The 20,816-nt window shown below is 41.8% G+C and overlaps 1 protein-coding gene across 2 annotated transcripts; it reads right to left on the reverse strand.

The window, feature by feature from the left end:
* Nucleotides 1-153: 153 nt before the first annotated feature.
* On the reverse strand, nucleotides 154-15,258 carry LOC100983286 (olfactory receptor 2AT4). 2 transcript variants are annotated; one of them, XM_057299204.2, is made up of 2 exons: nucleotides 15,196-15,244; nucleotides 154-8,750 (listed from the first exon to the last, which is right to left on the reverse strand). In XM_057299204.2, the coding sequence occupies exon 2, from the start codon at nucleotides 8,099-8,101 to the stop codon at nucleotides 7,139-7,141; it is 963 nt and encodes a 320-aa protein (XP_057155187.1). In that variant the 5' UTR covers nucleotides 8,102-8,750; nucleotides 15,196-15,244; the 3' UTR covers nucleotides 154-7,138. The 2 variants fall into 2 exon arrangements, with proteins under 2 accessions (XP_057155187.1, XP_054950655.1); XM_055094680.3 differs by having other exon boundaries at nucleotides 6,471-8,750; nucleotides 15,192-15,258.
* Nucleotides 15,259-20,816: the final 5,558 nt, after the last annotated feature.

Here is a 20,816-nt window from a genome sequence, read left to right on the forward strand (position 1 = left end):
AAAATGAAATTAAATTCACAAAAATGAAATTAATTAAAGTCATTTTCAGAGAAATGACATTAAGTGCAATAATTTTATTTATCATAAAGATTTTGTACATCATTACAACATCATGTTGTAATGTTATAACATGTATAAACATTGAAAATCAACTTTAAATACACAATCCCATTTATAATAGCCACACACAAGCACAAGAAACCTAGGAATACACCTAACCAAAGAGGTGAAAGATCTCTACAAGAAGAACTCAAAACATTGCTGAAAAAACTATAGATGAAACAAAGAAATGGACAAACATTCCATGCTCATGAATTGGAAGAATCAACAACACTAAAATGACCATACTGCCCACAGCAATATACAGATTGAATGCTATTCCTCTCAAACTACCAACATCATTTTTTTCACAGAATTAGAAAAAAAGCTATTCTTAAATTCACATGGAACCAAAAAAGAGCCCAAATAGCCAAAGCAATCCTAAGCAAAAAGAACAAAGCTGGAGGTATCACATTACCTGACTTGAAACTCTAAGGCTACAGTAATCAAAACAGCATGATATTGGCATAAGAACAGACACATAGACCAATGGAACAGAATACAGAACCCAGAAATAAAGCTGCATACCTACAGCTATATGATCTTCAAAAAAGTCAGCAAAAATAAGTATGGGAAAAGGACTCCCTCTTCAATAAATAGTGCTGGGGTAGAGGAGTGGGGAGGGATAGCATTAGGAGATATACCTAATGTAAATGATGAGTTAGTGGGTGCAGCACACCAACATGGCACACGTATACATATGTAACAAACCTGCACGTTTTGCACATGTACCCTAAAACTTAAAGTATAATAAAATAAATAAATAAATAAATAGTGCTAGGATAGCTGGCTAGCCATATGCAGAAGAATGAAACTGCACCCCTACCTTTCACCATAAACAAAAATTAACTCAAGATAGATTAAAGATTTAAATGTAAAGATCTCAAAGTATAAGAATCCTAGAAGAAAACCTAGGAAACACCATTCTAAATATTGGCCTTGGGAAAGAATTTATGACTAAGTCCTGAAAAACAACTGCAACAAAAACAAAAATTGACAAGTGGAACCTAATTAAACTAAACAGTTTCTGCACAGCAAAAGAAACTATCAAAAGAGTAAACAGACAACCTACAGAATGGGAGAAAATATTTGTAAACTGCCGGGTGCAGTGACTCACGCCTGTAATCCCAGAACTTTGGGAGGCGGAGGTGGAAGGATCCCTTGAGCTCAGGAGTTTGAGACACTTGGGCAACATAGAGAGAACCTGTCTCTACAGAAATTTAAAAATTAGCCAGGTGTGGTGGCACATGCCTGTAGCTCCAGCTACTCGGGGGGCTGGGGTGGGAAGATTGCTTAGGCCCAGGAGGTCAAGGTTGCAGTGAACTGAGATCACGCCACTGCCTTCCAGCCTGGGCGACAGAATAAGACTGTCTCAAAAAAGGAGGGTGGGGGAGGGGTGGGGAGAGAGAAGGAAAAGAAAGAAAAGAAAGAAAATATTTGCAAACTATGTATCTGACAAAGGTCTAGTATTCAGAATCTATAAGGAACTTAATTCAATAAGCAAAAACCAAATAATACCATTAAAAAGTGGGCAAAACACATAAACAGACACTTCTAAAAAGAAGACATATAAGCAGCCAACAGACATGAAAAAATGCTCAACATCACTAATCATCAGAGAAGTGCAAATCAAAACCATGAGATATTATCTCACACCAGTCAGAATGGCTATCATTAAAGTCAAAGAAGAACAGGTGCTGACCAGGCTGTAGAGAAAATGGAATGCTTATACATTGTTGGTGAGAATGTAAATTAGTTCAGCCACTGTGGAAAGCGGTTTGGCAATTTCTCAAAGAACATAAAATAGAGCTATCATTTGACCCAGCAATCTCATTACTGGGTATATATCCAAAAGAAAATACATTATTCTATCAAAAGACACATGCACTCATATGTTCATTGCATTAGTATTCACAACAGTAGAGACATGGATTCAACCTAGGTGCCCATCAGCGGTGGACTGGGTAAAGAAAATTGGTCCAAATATGGCCAGGCACAGTGTCTCACGCCTCTAATCCCAGCACTTTGGGAGGCCGAGGCTGGTGGATCACCTGAGGTCAGGAGTTCGAGACCAGCCTGACCAACACAGAGAAACCCCGTCTTTACTAAAACTACAAAATTAGCTGGGCATGGTGGCACATGCCTGTAATCCCAGCTACTTGGGAGGCTGAGGCAGGAGAATCACTTGAACCTGGGAGGCGGAGGCTGTGGTGAGCTGAGATCGTGCCATTGCACTCCAGCCGGGGCAACAAGGCGAAACTCCGTCTCAAAAAAAAAAAGAAAAAAAAAAAGGAGAAAATTGGTCCATATACACCATGAAATGCTACACAGCCATAAAAAAGAATGAAATCATGGATGCAGCTGGAGCCCATTATCCGAAGCGAATTAACACAGGATCAGAAAACCATGTACTGCATGTTCTCACTTATAAGTGGGAGCTAAACATTGGGTACTTATGATCATAAAGATGGCAACAATAGACACTGGGGACTAATAGAGGGTGGAGGGAGGGTAGCAAGGTTTGTAAAACTAACTGTTGCGTACTATGCTCACTATCTGGGTGACGGGATCATTCATATCCCAAACCTCAGCATCATGAAATGTACCCATGTCACAAACCTGCATGTGTACCCCCTGAATCTAAAAAGTGGAAATTTTCTTACAAACTGGTGAAATAAGGGAGAAATGGACAAATCCATAATTATTGTTAGAAACTTTAATATTTCCCTTTCAGGAATTGATCAAGCAGATAGAAAATCAGTTAAGATATAGAAGGTCTAAACAGCACTATCAAACAACTAGACCTAATTGACATTTATAGAACACTCCACATAATAGCAGAATACACTTCCAAGGGTGCACAGAACATTCACCAAGGTAGGTCATATTTTAGGCCACTAAAAAAATTTAAAAGAATAGGCCATTAAAAAAATTTAAAAGAATAGAAAAGCTTTTTAAAGAATAGTAATCATACAAAGCATATTCTTGAACCATAAGGGAATTAAACTAGAGAGCAGTAACAGAAAGTGATTGGGAAAATCTTCCAAATATTTTGAAATTAAATAAAAACACTTTGAAATAAGCATGGGTCAATTAGGATGTTTTAGGGGAAATTTAAAATACATTTGGAATAAAATGAAAATAAAAATGCAACATATTAAAATTCGTGTGAAGTTGCTAATGCAGGAGCTATTGGGAAATGTACAGACTTCAATGCTTACATTGAAAAATAAAAGTCTCGTATCAATGATCTAATCTCCCATGTCAGGAAATTAGAAAAATGATCAAATTAAACCCAAAGTATGTAGAAGGAAAAAAATATAAAGATTAGAGGAAGAATCAATAAAATTGAAAACAGGAAAATGAGAAGAAACAAACTAAATGCTGATTCTTTGAAAAATCAGTAAATTGGTAAACCTATAGCTAAACTGACCAAGAAAAAACCACAGAAAACACAAATTGCCAATATTAGGAATGAAAGAGGAGACATCACAGACATTAAAAGTATAGTAAGGGAACAGTACAAACAACTCTATGTTTATAAATTCTAAAATTTGGACAAAATGGACAAATTTCTTAAAAGGCAGAAATTATAAAGTTCATTCAAAAAGAAATAGATAATGGAAAAATTTCTATATCTATTAAATAGTTAATTTTATAGTTAAAAACTTCCTGAAAGAAAATTCCAGGCCCTGGAAATTTTACAGGCAAATTCTGCCAAATATTTAAGGAAGAAATAGCACCAATTCTATACAATGTTTTTGAGAATGTAGAAGAGACGGGAAAGCTTCCTAACTCATTTTATGAGGCCAGCATTTATCTAATACCAAACCAGACAAAGAAATTACAAGAAAACTACACTCTGGTATCTCTCATAAATATTGATGCAAAAATCCTGAACAAAATATTCACAAGTCAAATCTAGTAATATATAAAGGGCAAAACATGTCACAACCAAATGGGGTTCATCCCAGGAATGCAGTTTGTAATGAATAAAATTAAAGAGCTAAGTAAATGGAGAGATATATTATATTCATGGAATGGAAGACTCGACATTGTTAAAATGATAATTGTCCCAAATTTAATCTATAGATTTAACATAGTCCCTCCCCTCCCCAAATCCCAGTAACTTGGTTCTAAAATTTATATCAAAAAGCAAAGGAACTAGAATAACCAAACAATTACAAAAAAATTAATAAAGTCAGAGGAGTCACATTATGGAATTTCAACATTAACTATAAAGCTACAGTATTCAAGACCGTGTGGTATCGGTAAAGGATAGACATATATATCAGTGGAACAGAATAGAGAGCCCACAAATAGATACATACAAATATAATCAACTGAGATTTGACAAAAGTGTAAAGGCAATTTGATAGATAAAGAATGGTTTATAACAAATGGTGCTGGAATGATTGCATGTTCATATGCACACAAAAAAAGAATCTCAACCTAAACCTCACACCTTACCCAAGAATTAACTCAAAATTGTTCATAGAATGAAATCAAAAATAGAAAACTTCTAGAAACTTCGTTTTATATAGGGCAAAATCTGCATGACCTTTGGTTTGGTGATGAGTATTTAGATATGTTATCAAACAGCATAATCCATAAGGGAAAAATGATAAGTTAGGCTTTATCAAAATTGAAAACCTCTGCTCTGCAAAAGACACTGTAAGAGAACTCAAAGGCTAGTCATTGACTGGGGAAACTACTTGTATATCAAATATCTAATAACGAATTTGTACCTAGAATATACAAAGAACACTTGAAATTCAATGGTATGAAAACAAACAACCTGGATTAAAAAGCAGGCAAAAGATCTGGACAGACTTCACCAAAAAAGATATATGGATAGAAAATGAGCACATGAAAGATGGTCAACACAATTAGTCATAGGGAAATGTAATTAAATTAAATTACAACCACAATAAGATACCACTACATACCTGTTAGAATGACATCCCCCACCAGAGTGGTTACATTTGTTACATTCAAGCCTACATTGACACATCATTATGACCCAAAGCCCATAGTATACACTTGGTGTAGTACATTCTATGAGTCTTGACAAATATATAACATGTATCCACCATTATAGTATCATACAGAATAGTTTCACTGTCCTAAAAGCCCTCTGTGTTCTGCCTATTAATCCCTCCCTTCTCCTAGTCTCCCTGGCAGCCCCTGAGCTCTTTACTGTTTTCATAGTTTTGCCTTTTCCAGAATGTCATACAGTTAAAATCATACAGTATGTAACCTTTTTAGATTGGCTTCTTTCACTTAGCCATATGCATTTAAATTTACTATTGACTCTTCAAAAGTGTCAAGGTCATGAAAGACAAGGAAAGACCAATAAAATGTCAGGCAACTAAGAAGATATAATAAAATGCAATGTGGCATTCTGGATTGGATCCTGGAATGGAAAGAAGACATTACTGGAAAAACTGGAGAAATTTGAATAAAGTCTCTAGTATAATTAATAGTATGTATTTTACAAATGTTAACTTCTTACTTTTGATAAATGTATCATGGTTATGTAAGATGTTGACACAGAGGACGTTGGGTGAAGGATATATGGGAACTCTCATACTATCTTTGAAACTCTCTGTAAATATAAAACCATGCATGGTAAAATAAAATGATAAAAATGGTTTTGGTTATACAAACATGTAATTTATCTAATATATATTAAAGAAGTAAAACTATAATATTCATGTTTCTAAAACTACTCTAGCTGGGGGTAGTGGTGCATGTGCCTGTGGTCCCAGCTACTCAGGGAGCTGAGGTGGGAGGATCACTTGAGCCCTAGCGGTCAAGGCTGCAATGAGCCGAGATAGCGCCACTGCACTCCAGCCTGGGTGACAGAGCAAGGCCTCTTCTCAGAACAAACAAACAACAACAACAACAAAAACTCCTCAATGTAGTTTAAGATGTGATTTTTCTTGTCCTTTTAACATATCCCTTTTAGGATGTATAGTCAAAACATTGTGTAAAAGTCACTTACAGTAATTTTCTATGTGGTCATGCCACTAACTTGAGAGACAGCCAGGGTCAAGTGCTTCTGTTTATTTTAAATTGAGGGAATTGTGGGGTTTTTCTTTCTGATTTCTTTGAACTATGTAAAAATAATTACATATGTCTAGACTTGCTTCCATTCTGGTACTGTCCTTCCTGTTCCTTGCCTCTCCTTATAGATAACCATCTTTATGAGTTCACATTTTCCCCCTAGTTTTTTCCTGAAATTTTAAGCAAACTATCTCCTTTCTTACAAAAACACTTTTCTGCAGCTTGCTTTTTTTCACTTAACACATATCCTAGAGATGATATCATATCAGTAGAGAGCTTCCTTATTTCCTTTTTATTACTGCATCATGCATTTTTATAGTTTATTCAATCAGTTCCCTGTATAGTGATGAATACGTAACCTAATGAATGATTGACGGTGACTCCTTGGGATAGATTCCTAGAAGTGATACTGCTGAGTCAAAGGGTAAATGCATATGTAATTTTGGTAGGTATTGCGGTAGTGTTATACCAGTTTGCATCCTCACAAGCAAGTTATAAAAGTTCTGTTTTTCTACATGCATATTGTCAAAATATTGGATTTTTGCTAACCTGATTAAGTGAAAAATAACATTTCAGCACAATTTAAATTCGTATTATTTTTATATAGTAAAGACTCATTATTTAAAGGCCACTGCATTTTTTTGATTTGTCTACACATATATTTTGCCCATGTTTTTATTGAAATGTTTATTTCAATCTTCTACATTCTTTGTATAATATGAATATTTGCCTTTCCCTGTGATATGTTTTTTATTTGTTTTTTGACTTTGCTTTTAAGAATTTTTTGCCATGAAGATTTTTTTTTTTATTTTAGTAAAGGTTTCTTGAATTACTAAGTAGTAAAATTTTATACAACAACTTAAGATTCCAATAAAAATTAACATTATTTCATTATCATGTATTGAGTCCTTACTCTGTGCTAAGCACTGTTATTTGGTGTCCTGGAAGCAGAGTTAGCTGCATTTAAAGGTCAAATGCTTCTGTCACAGCCTGGGTCTTGAGACATGATTTTGGTGATGGCTGCCTTTACATCCCTGTTTCTCAGCGTGTAAATGAGGGGGTTGAGAATTGGTGCGAGAATGGCATATACCACATTGCCCATGATATGGAAGTCAAGGGGCAGGTCAGCCCTGTAGGCCACGTAGGCTATGGCAATAGATGAGTAGTAGGTGCCCACCACCAGAAGGTGGGAGCTGCAGGTGGAGAAGGCTTTTGCCCGTCCTTCTAGGGAACTGATGCGAAGCACCGAGGCCAGGATGTGGGCATAGGAGAGAAGCACCAGGAGAAGGGGGAGGAAGGACACCACCATGGCGATGCAGAAGCCCATGAGGGTCTGGGGGGTGGTGTCAGAGCAGGAGGCCTGGACCACAGCCAGATGATCACAGAAGCAGTGGTAGATGTAGGCAATGCTGTTATATGCCATCTGGGAGGTCCTTACTACTGCTGGAATGGGCAGGAGGAGGGCAGTTAGCCAGGCACTGGCTGCCAAGGTAGCATTGGTCTGTGGGTTCATGAGGACAGGGTAGTGCAGTGGGTGGCAGATAGCCACATAGCGGTCATAGGCCATGACCACCAGGATGAAGGCTTCTGAACATGTAAAACTTTGGAAGAGGTACATCTGCAGTAAGCAGGAAGAAAAGCTGAGGAAGCGATCCCCAAGCAAGAATAAGGACAGCATCTTGGGGACAGTGGTTGTGGTGAAAAGGATGTCCAAGGTGGAGAGATTGATCAGAAAGAAGTACATGGGCTTGTGGAGGCTGGGCTCTGCCACCACAGCCACGAGGATCAGGGCATTACCCATCAGGATGAGAAGGTAGAAGAGGAGGAAAATAAAAAACACAGGGAGGAAGAAGGTCTCTGGCAGAGAGGGGATGCCCAACAGATAGAAGACGGGTGAGCCATCCACTGATTCATTACAGGCTGTGGCATCCATTGTGAGACACAGCTGGATTTCTCAGAGATGGGCAGCTGGAACATCTAGACATTGGAAACATCTGGAAACCATAGAAACAAAGGATTCTGGAGTGATAATGCTATAATGTTTACTCTGTAGGTAATATAAGCAGAATTATTTACAACCAACTGTAGAGGACTGATGAGGGGCTATGGTATTGACTTTTACCATGTGAACCCCAAATTTGTCAAATATTGATTATTAATTAATTAATAACCAACCAAATAGAAGTCTGTATGCTTTGTTTAGGTGATGAAGTGATCAAAGTGAAGAAGGCAGGCAAAGTTCCTGTCTTCCCAGAGCTTATATTTTACTGGGAAAATCAGATCTAAACAGTTGATTGTTGAATTATAATTGTGAAAGTGCTTTGGAAAGGCTTCTTCTGGTCTTCATCTTAGGTTCCATGCTGTGTGGTTTAGGTTGATGTCAGATCTCATAAATCAAGTCCTTAAGCTCATGTCTCCACTTTTGTACTCACTCAAAGTTCCATCATGTTCCATTGAGGGGCTTCTTTCTCCAAGGCTGTGTGTACTATGCAGCTGCTCACACTCTTATTAAGTTTTTCTTGTATGCCTTGACTAGTGGTTCTTTCTGACTCCATTTAAGCTAGGTGTCTGGACTTCTGCTCCTGTATTGGATATAATAGACCATGACAGCCCAACACTTTCACTGCAATGATTAGGGAAATCTGGATAAATTACACAAATCACATTTTTAAACAAATTGAGGAATATGGGTGCCATAAGGATGAGATGAAGGCAAACTCCAATGGGTGGGGACCCTCCAAAGTTAACTAATAATCACCAGCTCTTTTGTTCTCTGGGAATATTTGATTTGGGGACCATGATGTGGCTTAGACTTGGACCAGGCAGAGAGTCATAGATGAGAGAAAGAGAAACCAGTAAGACTTGTGATAGTCGAAAAAGGCTTACAAAACATACTGGAAATTTGAGGCACTCTAAATGCATAACAAGTTTTCCCTATGGGACATCTTCTGAATTCTGGCTATGCAAGGGAGGCTAGAAAGCTGTGCTGAGGGCCTCTAAAAGACAAAACAAAATCTCCCATGATCCCATGATGCGTAAGAGAATAGAGGAAGAGGGATTTCCTCACACACACACTGGTATTTCCTCTCAAAACATTTTACAAAGATTTGAAGCTATGTGTGTATGTAGTGGGTGGGGGGAAAGGAGGGATGGGGAATGCGGCTAACGAATTAAGCTCCAAACCACCAAAGGGTAGATGCAAATCTCCCACACTCCTTCAGGGCTGAGGAGATAAGGATCAACCAGGCTATCAGCCCAAAACTCAGGAGGGTCATACCTTAAGAACAAGAACAAACCAAAGTTGGACTAAATTTTACTAGAACTGAAACTCAGCCCTAACCTAACTCAAGCCTTAACTGGCTTTAGGTAGCCAGCCTACTTTACTCTACCTGCCTAACAAAGAGAAGGGAGGAATCTGTCTGATGAGAGACATCATCTGGGGCCTCTATGAATCTAATATAAATAATATTCTGTGCACAACACGAATTATTGCAAAAGGCAGGAAAATGTGACCAACAATCAAGAGGGAAAATACGCAATAAAAGTTGACATACAGATGATCCCATTACCTGAGTTAGCAAACAAGGACTCTAGCATAACTATGTTTATATATTAAAGAAAATAGAGGAAATGTTGACAAAATGGATTTTAAAATGGGCAATTTCAATAGAAAATTGGAATCTATTTTAAAAAGAACCAAGCAAATATTCTAGAACAGAAATATCCAATATTTGAAATTAAGAACTCACTGGATAGGTATAATAGCAAACTGGACACAACAGAAGACAGGATTAGAGACCTGGAAAATAGATCAGTAGAAAATGTCTAAAATTAAGCCTAGAGATAGAAGAGTATATCTTCTGTATACTTATTTGATATTTGATACTGTATGACTTAATTGATATTAAGTGACAGGCAAAACTAATCTATGATATTATAAATCAGTACAGTGATTGTCTATGGGTGTGAGGACTGACAAGAAGCAGGCAAGAACATACTTTCTGGGGTGATAGAAATGTTCTATGTATTGAGTCGAGTTTTGGTTACATGTATGTTTACGAAAGTTTATTGAATTGTATACATAAGATCTGCTCATTATCTTCTGAGTAAATTTTACTTTGCTCAAAAAAGACAATAATAAATACAATACAAAGAGAATAAGAAAAGGCAGGAACCAGACTAGGAGAAGATATTTTCCTATTTTCAATACATTTATCAAAGGCCATGTATCCAGTATATATAAAAACCTTGACAAGTAAGAAAAAGACAGATGACCTAATGGACAAATGGGTGAAAGACTTGAATAGGTGGGCACTTTACAAAAGAGAACATCCAAATGGCCAATAAGCATATGAAAAAATTAGCCATCTAGAGATGTAAATTAAAATACAGGATGTTAATAATACATACTCACTAAAATGAATAAACTTAAAAGGACTGCAAGTGTTGGTAAGATATGTAGTAACTGGTACCTTCATACATTGATGGTAACTAGTACAACCACTTCGGATAACAGTGTGGCAACATCTTCTTAAACTTATGACTTAGCAATTTCACATCAGGATATATAACCAAGAGGTAAGACAAGGTATTCAGCTATTTTTGTTTGTTCATTTGTTTAAGGTACTCACGTGCAATAAAGCCCAAAACTATTTGGGATAGATAATATATAGATATCTATAGATATAAATCTATATCTATGTAGAGATATAGATCAGCTAGTGATACAGCTAAAGATATAGCACATTTCCAGCAACCCAGAAAGCTCCCTTGCACCTGATCCAATAAATTCTGCTACCCCCAATGTAGCTATTGTTGTGACTTCTGTCACCATGGATTAAATTTTTCTGTTTCTGATGTTCATCTAAATGGCTTTTGTTAGGCTGGGCATGGTGGCTCACACCTGTAATCCTAATACTTTGGGAGGCTGAGGCAGGCAGATCACAGGAGTTTGAGACCAGCCTGGGCAACATGGCAAAACCCTGTCTCTACAAAAAAATTTAAAAATGAAAAATAAGATTAAAAAAAAAAAGATAAAGTCTGGTGCGGTGGCTCATGCCTGTAATCCCAGCACTTTGGGAGGCTGAGGCGGGCGGATCATGAGGTCAGGAGTTTGAGACCAGCCTGACCAACATGGTGAAACCTCGTCCGTACTAAAAATAGAAAAATTAGCTGGGCATGGTAGCACACGCCTGTAATCCCAGCTACTCAGGAGGCTGAAGCAGGAGAATCGCTTGAACCTGGGAGGTGGAGGTTGCAGTGAGCTGAGATCACGCCATTGCACTCCAGCCTGGCGACAGAGCAAGACTCTGTCTCAAAAATAAATAAATAAATGTTTTTGGTCATATTACAATAAAAGGAATGGCAAAAGATGCCTTTTGTGAGAGGACTTGCTTCCAGGTTGGAATCTAAGTTAAAGGTGTAGTCTACCCAATAGCAGAAACAGAGATTGGAGGATGTCCCTCTGTAAGAGCATGACTTTTCATCTCTCCTATCAGCTACGCTGTTCAGCAGGTGTTTCTGATTAACCATTTCATTATCACTATCCTGTAGTCTTCCCTAGCCCCAGATAAGACAGTACTACAGGAATCTGAAAACTTGGGAGTCTTGGGAGCCATTGTTGCTAGAGAACAAGTTGTCTTGTGACAAGTGCCCAAAGGCAGAAGACCCCATTCTAGAGGTTGTTCTCCCCCTGTCAAGGAAGAAGAGATGTGTGCTTTTGTCTGCCCACAGAACCGGAGATCTTTAACTGAGGGAGAATATTGACTGCTCTACTATGTTGGGGATGTCTCTCTGAATAAACAATCCAAGAGGAAGTTCACGTTTATGTTTACATCATTGTCTCTTGACCCTGATGATTCCAAGATGATTACCTGTTGACCTGATGATTACCTTCTCTCTGATTTTCCCTATTTTTCTTACCTCTAATAAAATATCTCTCATGCCATTGAATCATAAAAAATTCCAAACCTGGAAATATCCAGGTGGCTTTTCCTTTTCTCTTTTCTTTTTTTTCTTTTTCTTTTTTTTTTTTTTTTGAGACAGAGTCTTGCTCTGCCACCCAGGCTGGAGTGCAGTGGTACAAGCTCGGCTCACTGCAACCTCTGCCCTCCCGGGTTCAAGTGATTCGTGTGCCTCAGCCTCCTGAGTAGCTGGGATTACAGGCATGTGCCATCATGCCCAGCTAGTTTTTGTATTTTTAGCAGAGACGGGGTTTCACCATGTTGGCTGGGCTTGTCTCGAACTCCTGACCTCAAGTGATCCACCTGCCTCAGCCTCCCAAAGAGCTGGGATTACAGGCGTGAACCACCGCACCCAGCCAGCTTTTTCTTTTAATATAGAAAGGGCAAAAGACAAAAAGATTCAGGGCTTTCCCATACTGTCATGGCCAGCGAGCCACAGAGATAGGACTGGAGCCCAGGCTCTAACCCCCAGAGCAGCATTCTTCTATCGTCGGTTCCCTGGAGAATCTGGAAGCTCAAATTTTCATGAGGGGAGAGACTGGGGCAAAGGTTTTCTCTTTCCTTCTCCATATATTTGGCTGATATTGTCAGCAGCAAACTACAAATTTCAGAGTTTGTTCTTTAGTTTCCTAAGCGTGGGGTGGGCTGGTTTTCTGTCAGAGAGTGAAGGCAGGTATAATGTCTTTCTAAAAGACATATGAGGCAGGGCACAGGGGTTCACACCTGTAATCCCAGAACTTTGGGAGACCAAGGTGGGAGAATTGCTTGAGACCAGGAGTTTGAGGCCAGCCTGGGCAACATAGCAAGACCCTGTCTCTACAAAAAAAATTTAAAACTAGCCAAGTACAGTGGCTTGTGCCTGTGGTCTCACTACTCAGAAGGATGAGGCAGGAGGATCACTTGAGCCCAGGAGTTCAAGACTGCAGTGAGCTATAATCATGCCACTGCACCCCAGCCTGGGCAACAGAGGGAGACCCTGTCTTTTAAACAAAACAAATAAACAAAAAGACACATGGGACAGACCACTCCATTGTGAATGCTCCCTTGAAAGAGTATTCTACAATTCGGCCCCAATTACACAAGGAGGAAAGCAAAACTGCTGCACCTCCACTTAAGAGATAACCCTCAGTTAACAGACCTAACCTGCCTAAGCAAATCACCATGTTTTTCTAATACCCAAAGAGATGCAAACTACATTATTCTGAACGTTGTTACAGCTCAGAGAAGTCAATTATGGATTGAATGCCACCGAGTTAGGCTGAATTGGGGTTTGAGGGGAGAAATTCAGAGCCGTCAAGCCTGACTGAGCCTCTCTTCCCACCTCCTCCCTCACTTCTATTAAACAGCAGGGAGACAGATGCTGAGTCTGAAGTCCAGAAATAGTGTCTTTTCAAGGTCAACCAACAAATTCATAGCAGAAGTAGGTTTTAAAGCCGGTGTCCTGGCTCCCACCCAGTCTTTGTAGGATGTTTCATGAGAGAGGATGATTCCTTAGCCTGCTATTCAAAGCCTGTCTTCTTGCAGCCTTGTTTCTCCTTATTCTAGTCAAATGGCAACTCCTTGCTCTTGCCTTGTGCTTCTGCCAAATTCAGCTCAAATATTACTTCCTCCAAGAGATCTTCTATGGTCCTGGCTGGCTCAGGAGCCTCTTTCCTGGGCTCTTAAAGTTCCTGTGCTTCTGTTTGTCATCATTATGATTACACCAGGTTGTCTCTGTCTATTTATGTGTCCACCACACCAGGAGCACTTTCAGAGCAGTAATGGGGTCTGATCGTTTCTATTTGAGACTGCACCACCCTTCTCAGGAGCTTAGTGCTCCGGAATGCAGCTTTCCAACTTGCCTTGTTTTGCTGATAAATCATCAAATAGGAATGAAGGGGCCATTAGTGATTAAATAGTTTTCACCTAACCTCTTTTTTTTTTTTTTTTTTGAGATTGAGTCTTGCTCTATCACCCAGGCTGGAGTGCAGTGGCATGATCTCGGCTCACTGCAACCTCTGCCTCCCGGGTTCAAGCGATTCTCATGCCTCAACCTCCCGAGTAGCTGGGATTACAGGCGCTTGCCACCATGTCCAGCTAATTTTTGTATTTTTAGTAGAGATGGTGTTTCACCATGTTGGCCAGGCTGGTCTTGAAGTACTGATCTCAAGTGATCTGCCCGCCTCGGCCTCCCAAAGTGCTGGCATTTCACCTAACCTCTTTATTATATAGATGGGGACAGAAAAGGGAGTCCCAGAAATGGGCTGTGACTTTCCCAAGGTCACACAGTAAGTGGGTGATAGAACTATAACTAGACTCTCAACAGAGCTAGATTAACAACTCACCTTGAGCTCTCCTGGACCAGCTCTGCCACTCTCTTGCTGTGACGCTGGGTCTCTGAGCCTCAGTTTTCCCATCTATAAAATGAGGACTTTGGAAGCAATGATCTCCAGCTTGATAAATACTTTTGAGTATCTACTCTGTGTTTAGGTAAATGAGAGATTCGAAGACAGATGTGTCATGGCCTCAGCCTCTTAGGAAGGAGAGCAAGGGCGCTCTCATTTGTTAAGCTTCTGTTGCCTGCTTGATTCTTTACAGTCATTACACATCATTACGACGCCCAAACTCATGCAGTTCTCTCATGATATTCTCACCATCCTGCACTGTTTCCATAGAAAAGGAGCAGGATATACGTGAAGCACAGAATCTAGGTCTATTAACTTTGCAGTTAGAAAGGCCTGAGTTTCCTTCCCGGCTCCACCACTTTGTGCTTTCCTCCAATGGACTGCAATTCCCTCACAAATTATTCCCATTTCTCTTATCGTCATCAGCTTTGCCTCCTTGTGAGGAATTCTCTTCCAAGATCATTAGCCTCTTGCTTGTGACTGCACAGCCCTGCCCCTGCCTGCGAGGGTGTCTGGTCTACACTTACCCAGGCTGACTGCGTGGTTGACTTGGATCCTGGGACCCTGACATTCCCAGGATCTTTACTGTGGTTGTACATGCCCCCAACCTCCCTGAGCCTATCTCCCCATCCCAGTCTCTGCCTGCTCTGCACACTCCATCCCCAGCCCAGCTCACCTACCAATCCTGGTCCGCCTTGATGTCTTGTGTAGAGTCGTCACAGTTGGCCTTGGTTGGGAAGAGCCAGGTAGAAACTCAACGACGGCCCTTTAAACCCTCGGGCCCCTCTCTGCAACCAGGCCTGCTGAGGCTCTCTCCCACAAGAAGGCTCACCCGTGGGACCAGATACCTGCCAGTCAGCTGAGAACAACTTCCGAGGGTGGAGTGGGGGACTTTGTTCTGGGCTTTGCTGATAATGAAAACATCATTAACAACCCTCATGGGTCCCAGAACTTTATCACCAGTATTATTCCTGTTTTCCCACCTGGTCCTCACAATAGCCAGGGAAGACAGGCAGAGTCAGGATTATTTCCACTATTTTACATTTGAGGAAACTGAGATCTAGAGAAGTGAGGTGACTTGCCCAAGGTCACATGAGTGGCTGGTGGCAGAGCTGGGATTTGTACCCAAGTCTCCAATTCTGGTTCAGTGGTTCAGCAACATGTTATCTAATGACTAAGACCCGAGTTATTCCCAGTAATATGACTTTGAACAAATCCCTTAACCTCACTGGGTCTTCATTTTGTCATCTGTGGAATGGGTATAACGACATTAACTCTCTCACAGGATAACTGGGCAGGTTGAGGTGCTTCACCCAGTTCCTGCCACTTATTAGGCATTCAATAAGTGGGAGCTATTATTTTAATGGACCAAAGCAGTAAAGCCTTGTTGAATGAGTATGTGATACTTCTGCTGCTGTGCAATGAGAACTTGCAAAGGTTTTGTGGAAAGAATGTGAGGGTGGAAGTCTCTGCCCCAACCCCATACAGGACAAAGTCAAGAGTCACAGACTCTTCCTGCCTCAATCTTTCTGATTCTCTCCTTTGGCTCCAGTGTTCTGTTTCTGACTTGACTGACTTGGTCACTCCTACTAATACTCATAAAATTTTAATTTTTTTTTAATTTCACAAGTAATAAACAGAACCTCATTGTAGAACATTTTAATCAATACAGAGCTTTACTGAGTCAAAAGTGAAAGTTCTAGGCCGGGTGTGGTGGCTCACGCCTGTAATCCCAGCACTTCGCGGGGCTGAGGTGGGAGGATCTCTTGAGTCCAGGAGTAAGAGAGCAGCCTGGACAACTGGCAAAACTCTATCTCTACTGAAAAATACAAAAAAATTAGCTGGGCATGGTGGCATGCACCTGTAGTCTCAGTGAGAGGTGACAGCGTGCTGGCAGTCCTCACAGCCCTCGCTCGCTCTCGGTGCCTCCTCTGCCTGGGCTCCCACTTTGGCGGCACTTGAGGAGCCCTTCAGCCCACCGCTGCACTGTGGGAGCCCCTTTCTGGGCTGGCCAAGGCCGGAGCCGGCTCCCTCAGCTTGCAAGGAGGTGTGGAGAGAGAGGCGCGAGCAGGAACCAGGGCTGCGCCTGCACTTGCAGGCCAGCTGCAGTTCTTGGTGGGAGTGGGCTTGGCGGACCCCACACTCGGAGCAGCCGGCCGGCCCTGCCGTCCCCAGGCAATGAGAGGCTTAGCACCCAGGCCAGCGGCTGCGGAGGGTGTACTGGGTCCCCCACAGTGCCAGCCCACCGGCGCTGCGCTTGATTTCTCTCCGGGCCTTAGCTGCCTTCCTGCGGGGCAGGGCTCGGGACCTGCAGCCCGCCATGCCTGAGCCTCCCACCCCCTCCCTGGGCTCCCGTGCGGCCGGAGCCTCCCCGATGAGTGCCGCCCCGTGCTCCACGGCACCCAGTCCCATCGACCACCCAAGGGCCGAGGAGTGCGGGCGCATGGCTCCGGGACTGGCAGGCAGCTCCACCTGCAGCCCCGGTGCGGGATCCACTGGGTGAAGCCAGCTGGGCTCCTGACTCTGGTGGGGACGTGGAGAGCCTTTATGTCTAGCTCGGGGATTGTAAATACACCAATCAGCACCCTGTGTCTAGCTCAGGGTTTGTGAATGCACCAATGGACATTCTGTATCTAGCTACTCTAGCAGGGCCTTGGAGAACCTTTATGTCTAGCTCAGGGATTGTAAATACTCCAATCAGCACTCTGTATCTAACTCAAGGTTTGTAAACACACCAATCAGCATCCTGTGTCTAGCTCAGGGTTTGTGAATGCACCAATGGAAATTCTGTATCTAGCTGCTCTGGCGGGGCCTTGGAGAACCTTTATGTCTAGCTCAGGGATTGTAAATACACCAATCGGCACTCTGTAGCTAACTCAAGGTTTGTAAACACACCAGTCAGCACCCTGTGTCTAGCTCAGGGTTTGTGAATGCACCAATGGACACTCTGTATCTAGCTACTCAGGTGGGACATTGGAGAACCTTTATGTCTAGCTCAGGGATTGTAAATACACCAATCAGCACTCTGTATCTAGCTCAAGGTGTGTAAACACACCAACCAGCACCCTGTGTCTAGCTCAGGGTTTGTGAATGCACCAATTGACACTCTGTATCTAGCTACTCTTGTGGGGCCTTGGAGAACCTTTGTGTCGATACTCTGTATCTAACTAATCTGGTGGGGACGTTGAGAACATTTCTGTCTAGCTCAGGGTTTGTGAGTGCACCAATCAACACTCTGTATCTAGCTGCTCTGGTGGGGCCTTGGAGAATCTTTATGTCTAGCTCAGGGATTGTAAATACACCAATCGGCACTCTGTGTCTAGCTCAAGGTTTGTAAACACACCAATCAGCACCCTGTGTCTAGCTCAGGGTTTGTGAGTGCACCAATCAACACTCTATATCTAGCTGCTCTGGTGGGGCCTTGGAGAACCTTTATGTCTAGCCCAGGGATTGTAAATACACCAATCAGCACTCTGTGTCTAGCTCAAGGTTTGTAAACACACCAATCAGCACCCTGTGTCTAGCTCAGGGTTTGTGAGTGCACCAATTGACACTCTGTATCTAGCTGCTCTGGTGGGGCCTTGGAGAATCTTTGTGTCTAGCTCAGGGATTGTAAACGCACCAGTCAGCGCCCTGTCAAAACAGACCACTCGGCTCTACCAATCAGCAGGACGTGGGTGGGGCCAGATAAGAGAATAAAAGCAGGCTGCCCGAGCCAGCAGTGGCAACCCGCTCAGGTCCCCTTCCCCACTATGGAAGCTTTGTTCTTTCGCTCTTTGCAATAAACCTTGCTACTCCTCACTCTTTGGGTCCACGCTGTTTTTATGAGCTGTAACACTCACCGCGAAGGTCTGCAGCTTCACTCCTGAAGCCAGTGAGATCACAAGCCCACCAGGAGGAACGAACAACTCCAGACGCGCTGCCTTAAGAGATGTAACACTGCGAAGGTCTGCAGCTTCACTCCTGAAGCCAGCGAGACCACGAGCCCACCGGGTGAAACGAACAACTCCAGACGCGCCGCCTTAAGAACTGTAACACTCCCCGCGAAGGTCTGCAGCTTCACTCCTGAGCCAGCGAGACCACCAATCCACCAGAAGGAAGAAACTCCCAACACATCCGAACGTCAGAAGGAACAAACTCCAGACGCGCCACCTTAAGAGCTGTAACACTCACCGCGAGAGTCTTTGGCTTCATTCTTGAAGTCAGTGAGACCAAGAACCCACCAATTCCGGACCCATCAGCTACCAGGGAAGCTGAGGCAGGAGAAACACCTGAGCCGGGGAAGTTCAGGCTGCAGTCAGCCACAGCTGTGCCTCTGCACGCTAGCCTTAGCAATGGAGTGAGACCCAGGAAGGAGGGGAGGGAACGGAAGGGAGGGGAGGGAGGGGAGGGGAGGTAGGGGAGGGAGGGGAGGGGAGGGGAGGGAGGGAGGGAGGGAAGGGAGGGAGGGAGGGAGAGAAAGAGAGAGAAAGAAAGTTTTTTTCACACCAATTCTTACCCATATTTTTCCTCCAGCCTTAACAATGGAGTGAGATCCTGTCAGAAAGAAAGGAAGGAAGAAAGAAAAAAGAAAGAAGTTAGTTTTCTTCACACCAATTCTTACCCACATTTTTCCTCCATGCTCCAGAAGTAAACATTATTACTGATTTGGTGTGTTTCTTCCAGACTTTTCTAAGCGCGTGTGTGTGTGTTTGTGTATGTGTGTATGGTTTTGCTTTTCTTTTAATGTAAATTGAATCATTCTGTATTGTATAGCATATTTTAATTTAATAAGTCTTGGAATTTTTCTGTGTCTGATCTACTTCATTTTTTTGTATCTGATATTTGGCATTTTGTAGTACAGATACAACATAGTTTGTCTAATAATTCATCTGTTGATTAACATTTAAGTTCTATCTCATTCTTGCTATTATGAAAACTATTATAATTAATTTCCTTTTAACATGCATTTGGGGTCACATGTGCTCAAATATTTCTCGGAGATAGACAGATCCTTAGAAGTAGAACTTCTGGGCCAAGCAGTCACCACATTTTCAAATGGAATGGGGTGTGCATGTGCAGGGACTATCCCAGCTTCAAACCCAGAAGCTTTGAGGATGCTGAGTCACAGTGATGACTGAGATGACCCTGTTACACCCGGCCTGATGCTTCTGCCCAGGACCAGGGGAAAACCCATGCATGAAGGGTTCATTTCAGCCTGCAGAAGAGACTTCCCTATTAGACCTCTGCAGACTGTAGACTTTCAACTGCAGACTGGGAGGTTACTAAGTCCTTAGCAGCTGAGTACAGAACAAGAGAGAAATGAAAACATGGTACAACAGAGGTTACAGCCCTCTCCTGACCTGATAAACTTCATGATGGAGCTAAAGATGGTTTGGGAAGTTTCTTTGAATCACAAGCAGAACTGTATGTGCTGTCTCCTCCTGTCTGGATCTACTCACTACTTGCTAAAGAGAAGAATTTTGGTTTGGGATAAATTTATGTGGATCTTCGCTTTGGTGCCATAAAGGTAAGTGCTAAAGATGTTTCTGGGGGAGAAGACTAAGCTCTCTTAAGTTAAAGGCAAAGAATCCTGCAAAATCACCAGATGGTTAGGTGGATTCTTTTGTTCTGTTTTCCATTTCTTAGACGTGATGAGATTCCTAATAAGCCTTAAAAAGCCATCTTTTGGCAGCATAAGAATGACTTAAGGCTTTCGAGATGTTATGTCTGAAAGTAACTAAAAGACTTGGGCACTTGGGCTGAAATAACCCATATGGAGTGCAACAGTTAAGAGAATTGCAATAAGTAGGAGAAAACAAACAAAAACTAAAATTTAGAATCCTTTTGGATTTCCTATTTTGTTTTACTAAAGAGAATGAACCAAAATAGGAGAGAGTAAAACTGTTGGCTGAGATTTCTTTGTATAAAAAGCCAACATTCTAAGACTTACTTTTATAACATTATGGGATAAAATAGGATTTCTTTTATTACCTCTAAGAATAAAACTCTCCTCATCCTGCTAGGAAATGACTGGCTTTTCTATAGCCATAGTAACAATGATCAGAACTTGTTTAAAACATGCTTAACTGGCTGGGCGTGGTGGCTCACACCCGTAATCTCAGCACTTTGGGAGGCCAACGTGGGTGGATTGCCTGAGCTCAGGAGTTTGAGAACAGCCTGGGCAACATAGCTGAAACCCCGTCTCTACTAAAATACAAAAAAAAAAAAAAAAAAAAAAAAAAAAAATTAGCTGGGCGTGGTGGTGTGCACCCGTGGTCCCAGCTACTCAGGAGGCTGAGGCATGAAAATTGTTTGAACT

This window comes from Pan paniscus, chromosome 9 (assembly GCF_029289425.2).
Source record: "Pan paniscus chromosome 9, NHGRI_mPanPan1-v2.0_pri, whole genome shotgun sequence".
NCBI lineage: Eukaryota > Metazoa > Chordata > Mammalia > Primates > Hominidae > Pan > Pan paniscus.

What these genes read in the sequence shown, in the direction of transcription:
- LOC100983286 (XM_057299204.2), bottom strand. Translation starts at nt 8,101, where the DNA reads ATGGATGCCACAGCCTGTAATGAATCAGTGGATGGCTCACCCGTCTTC.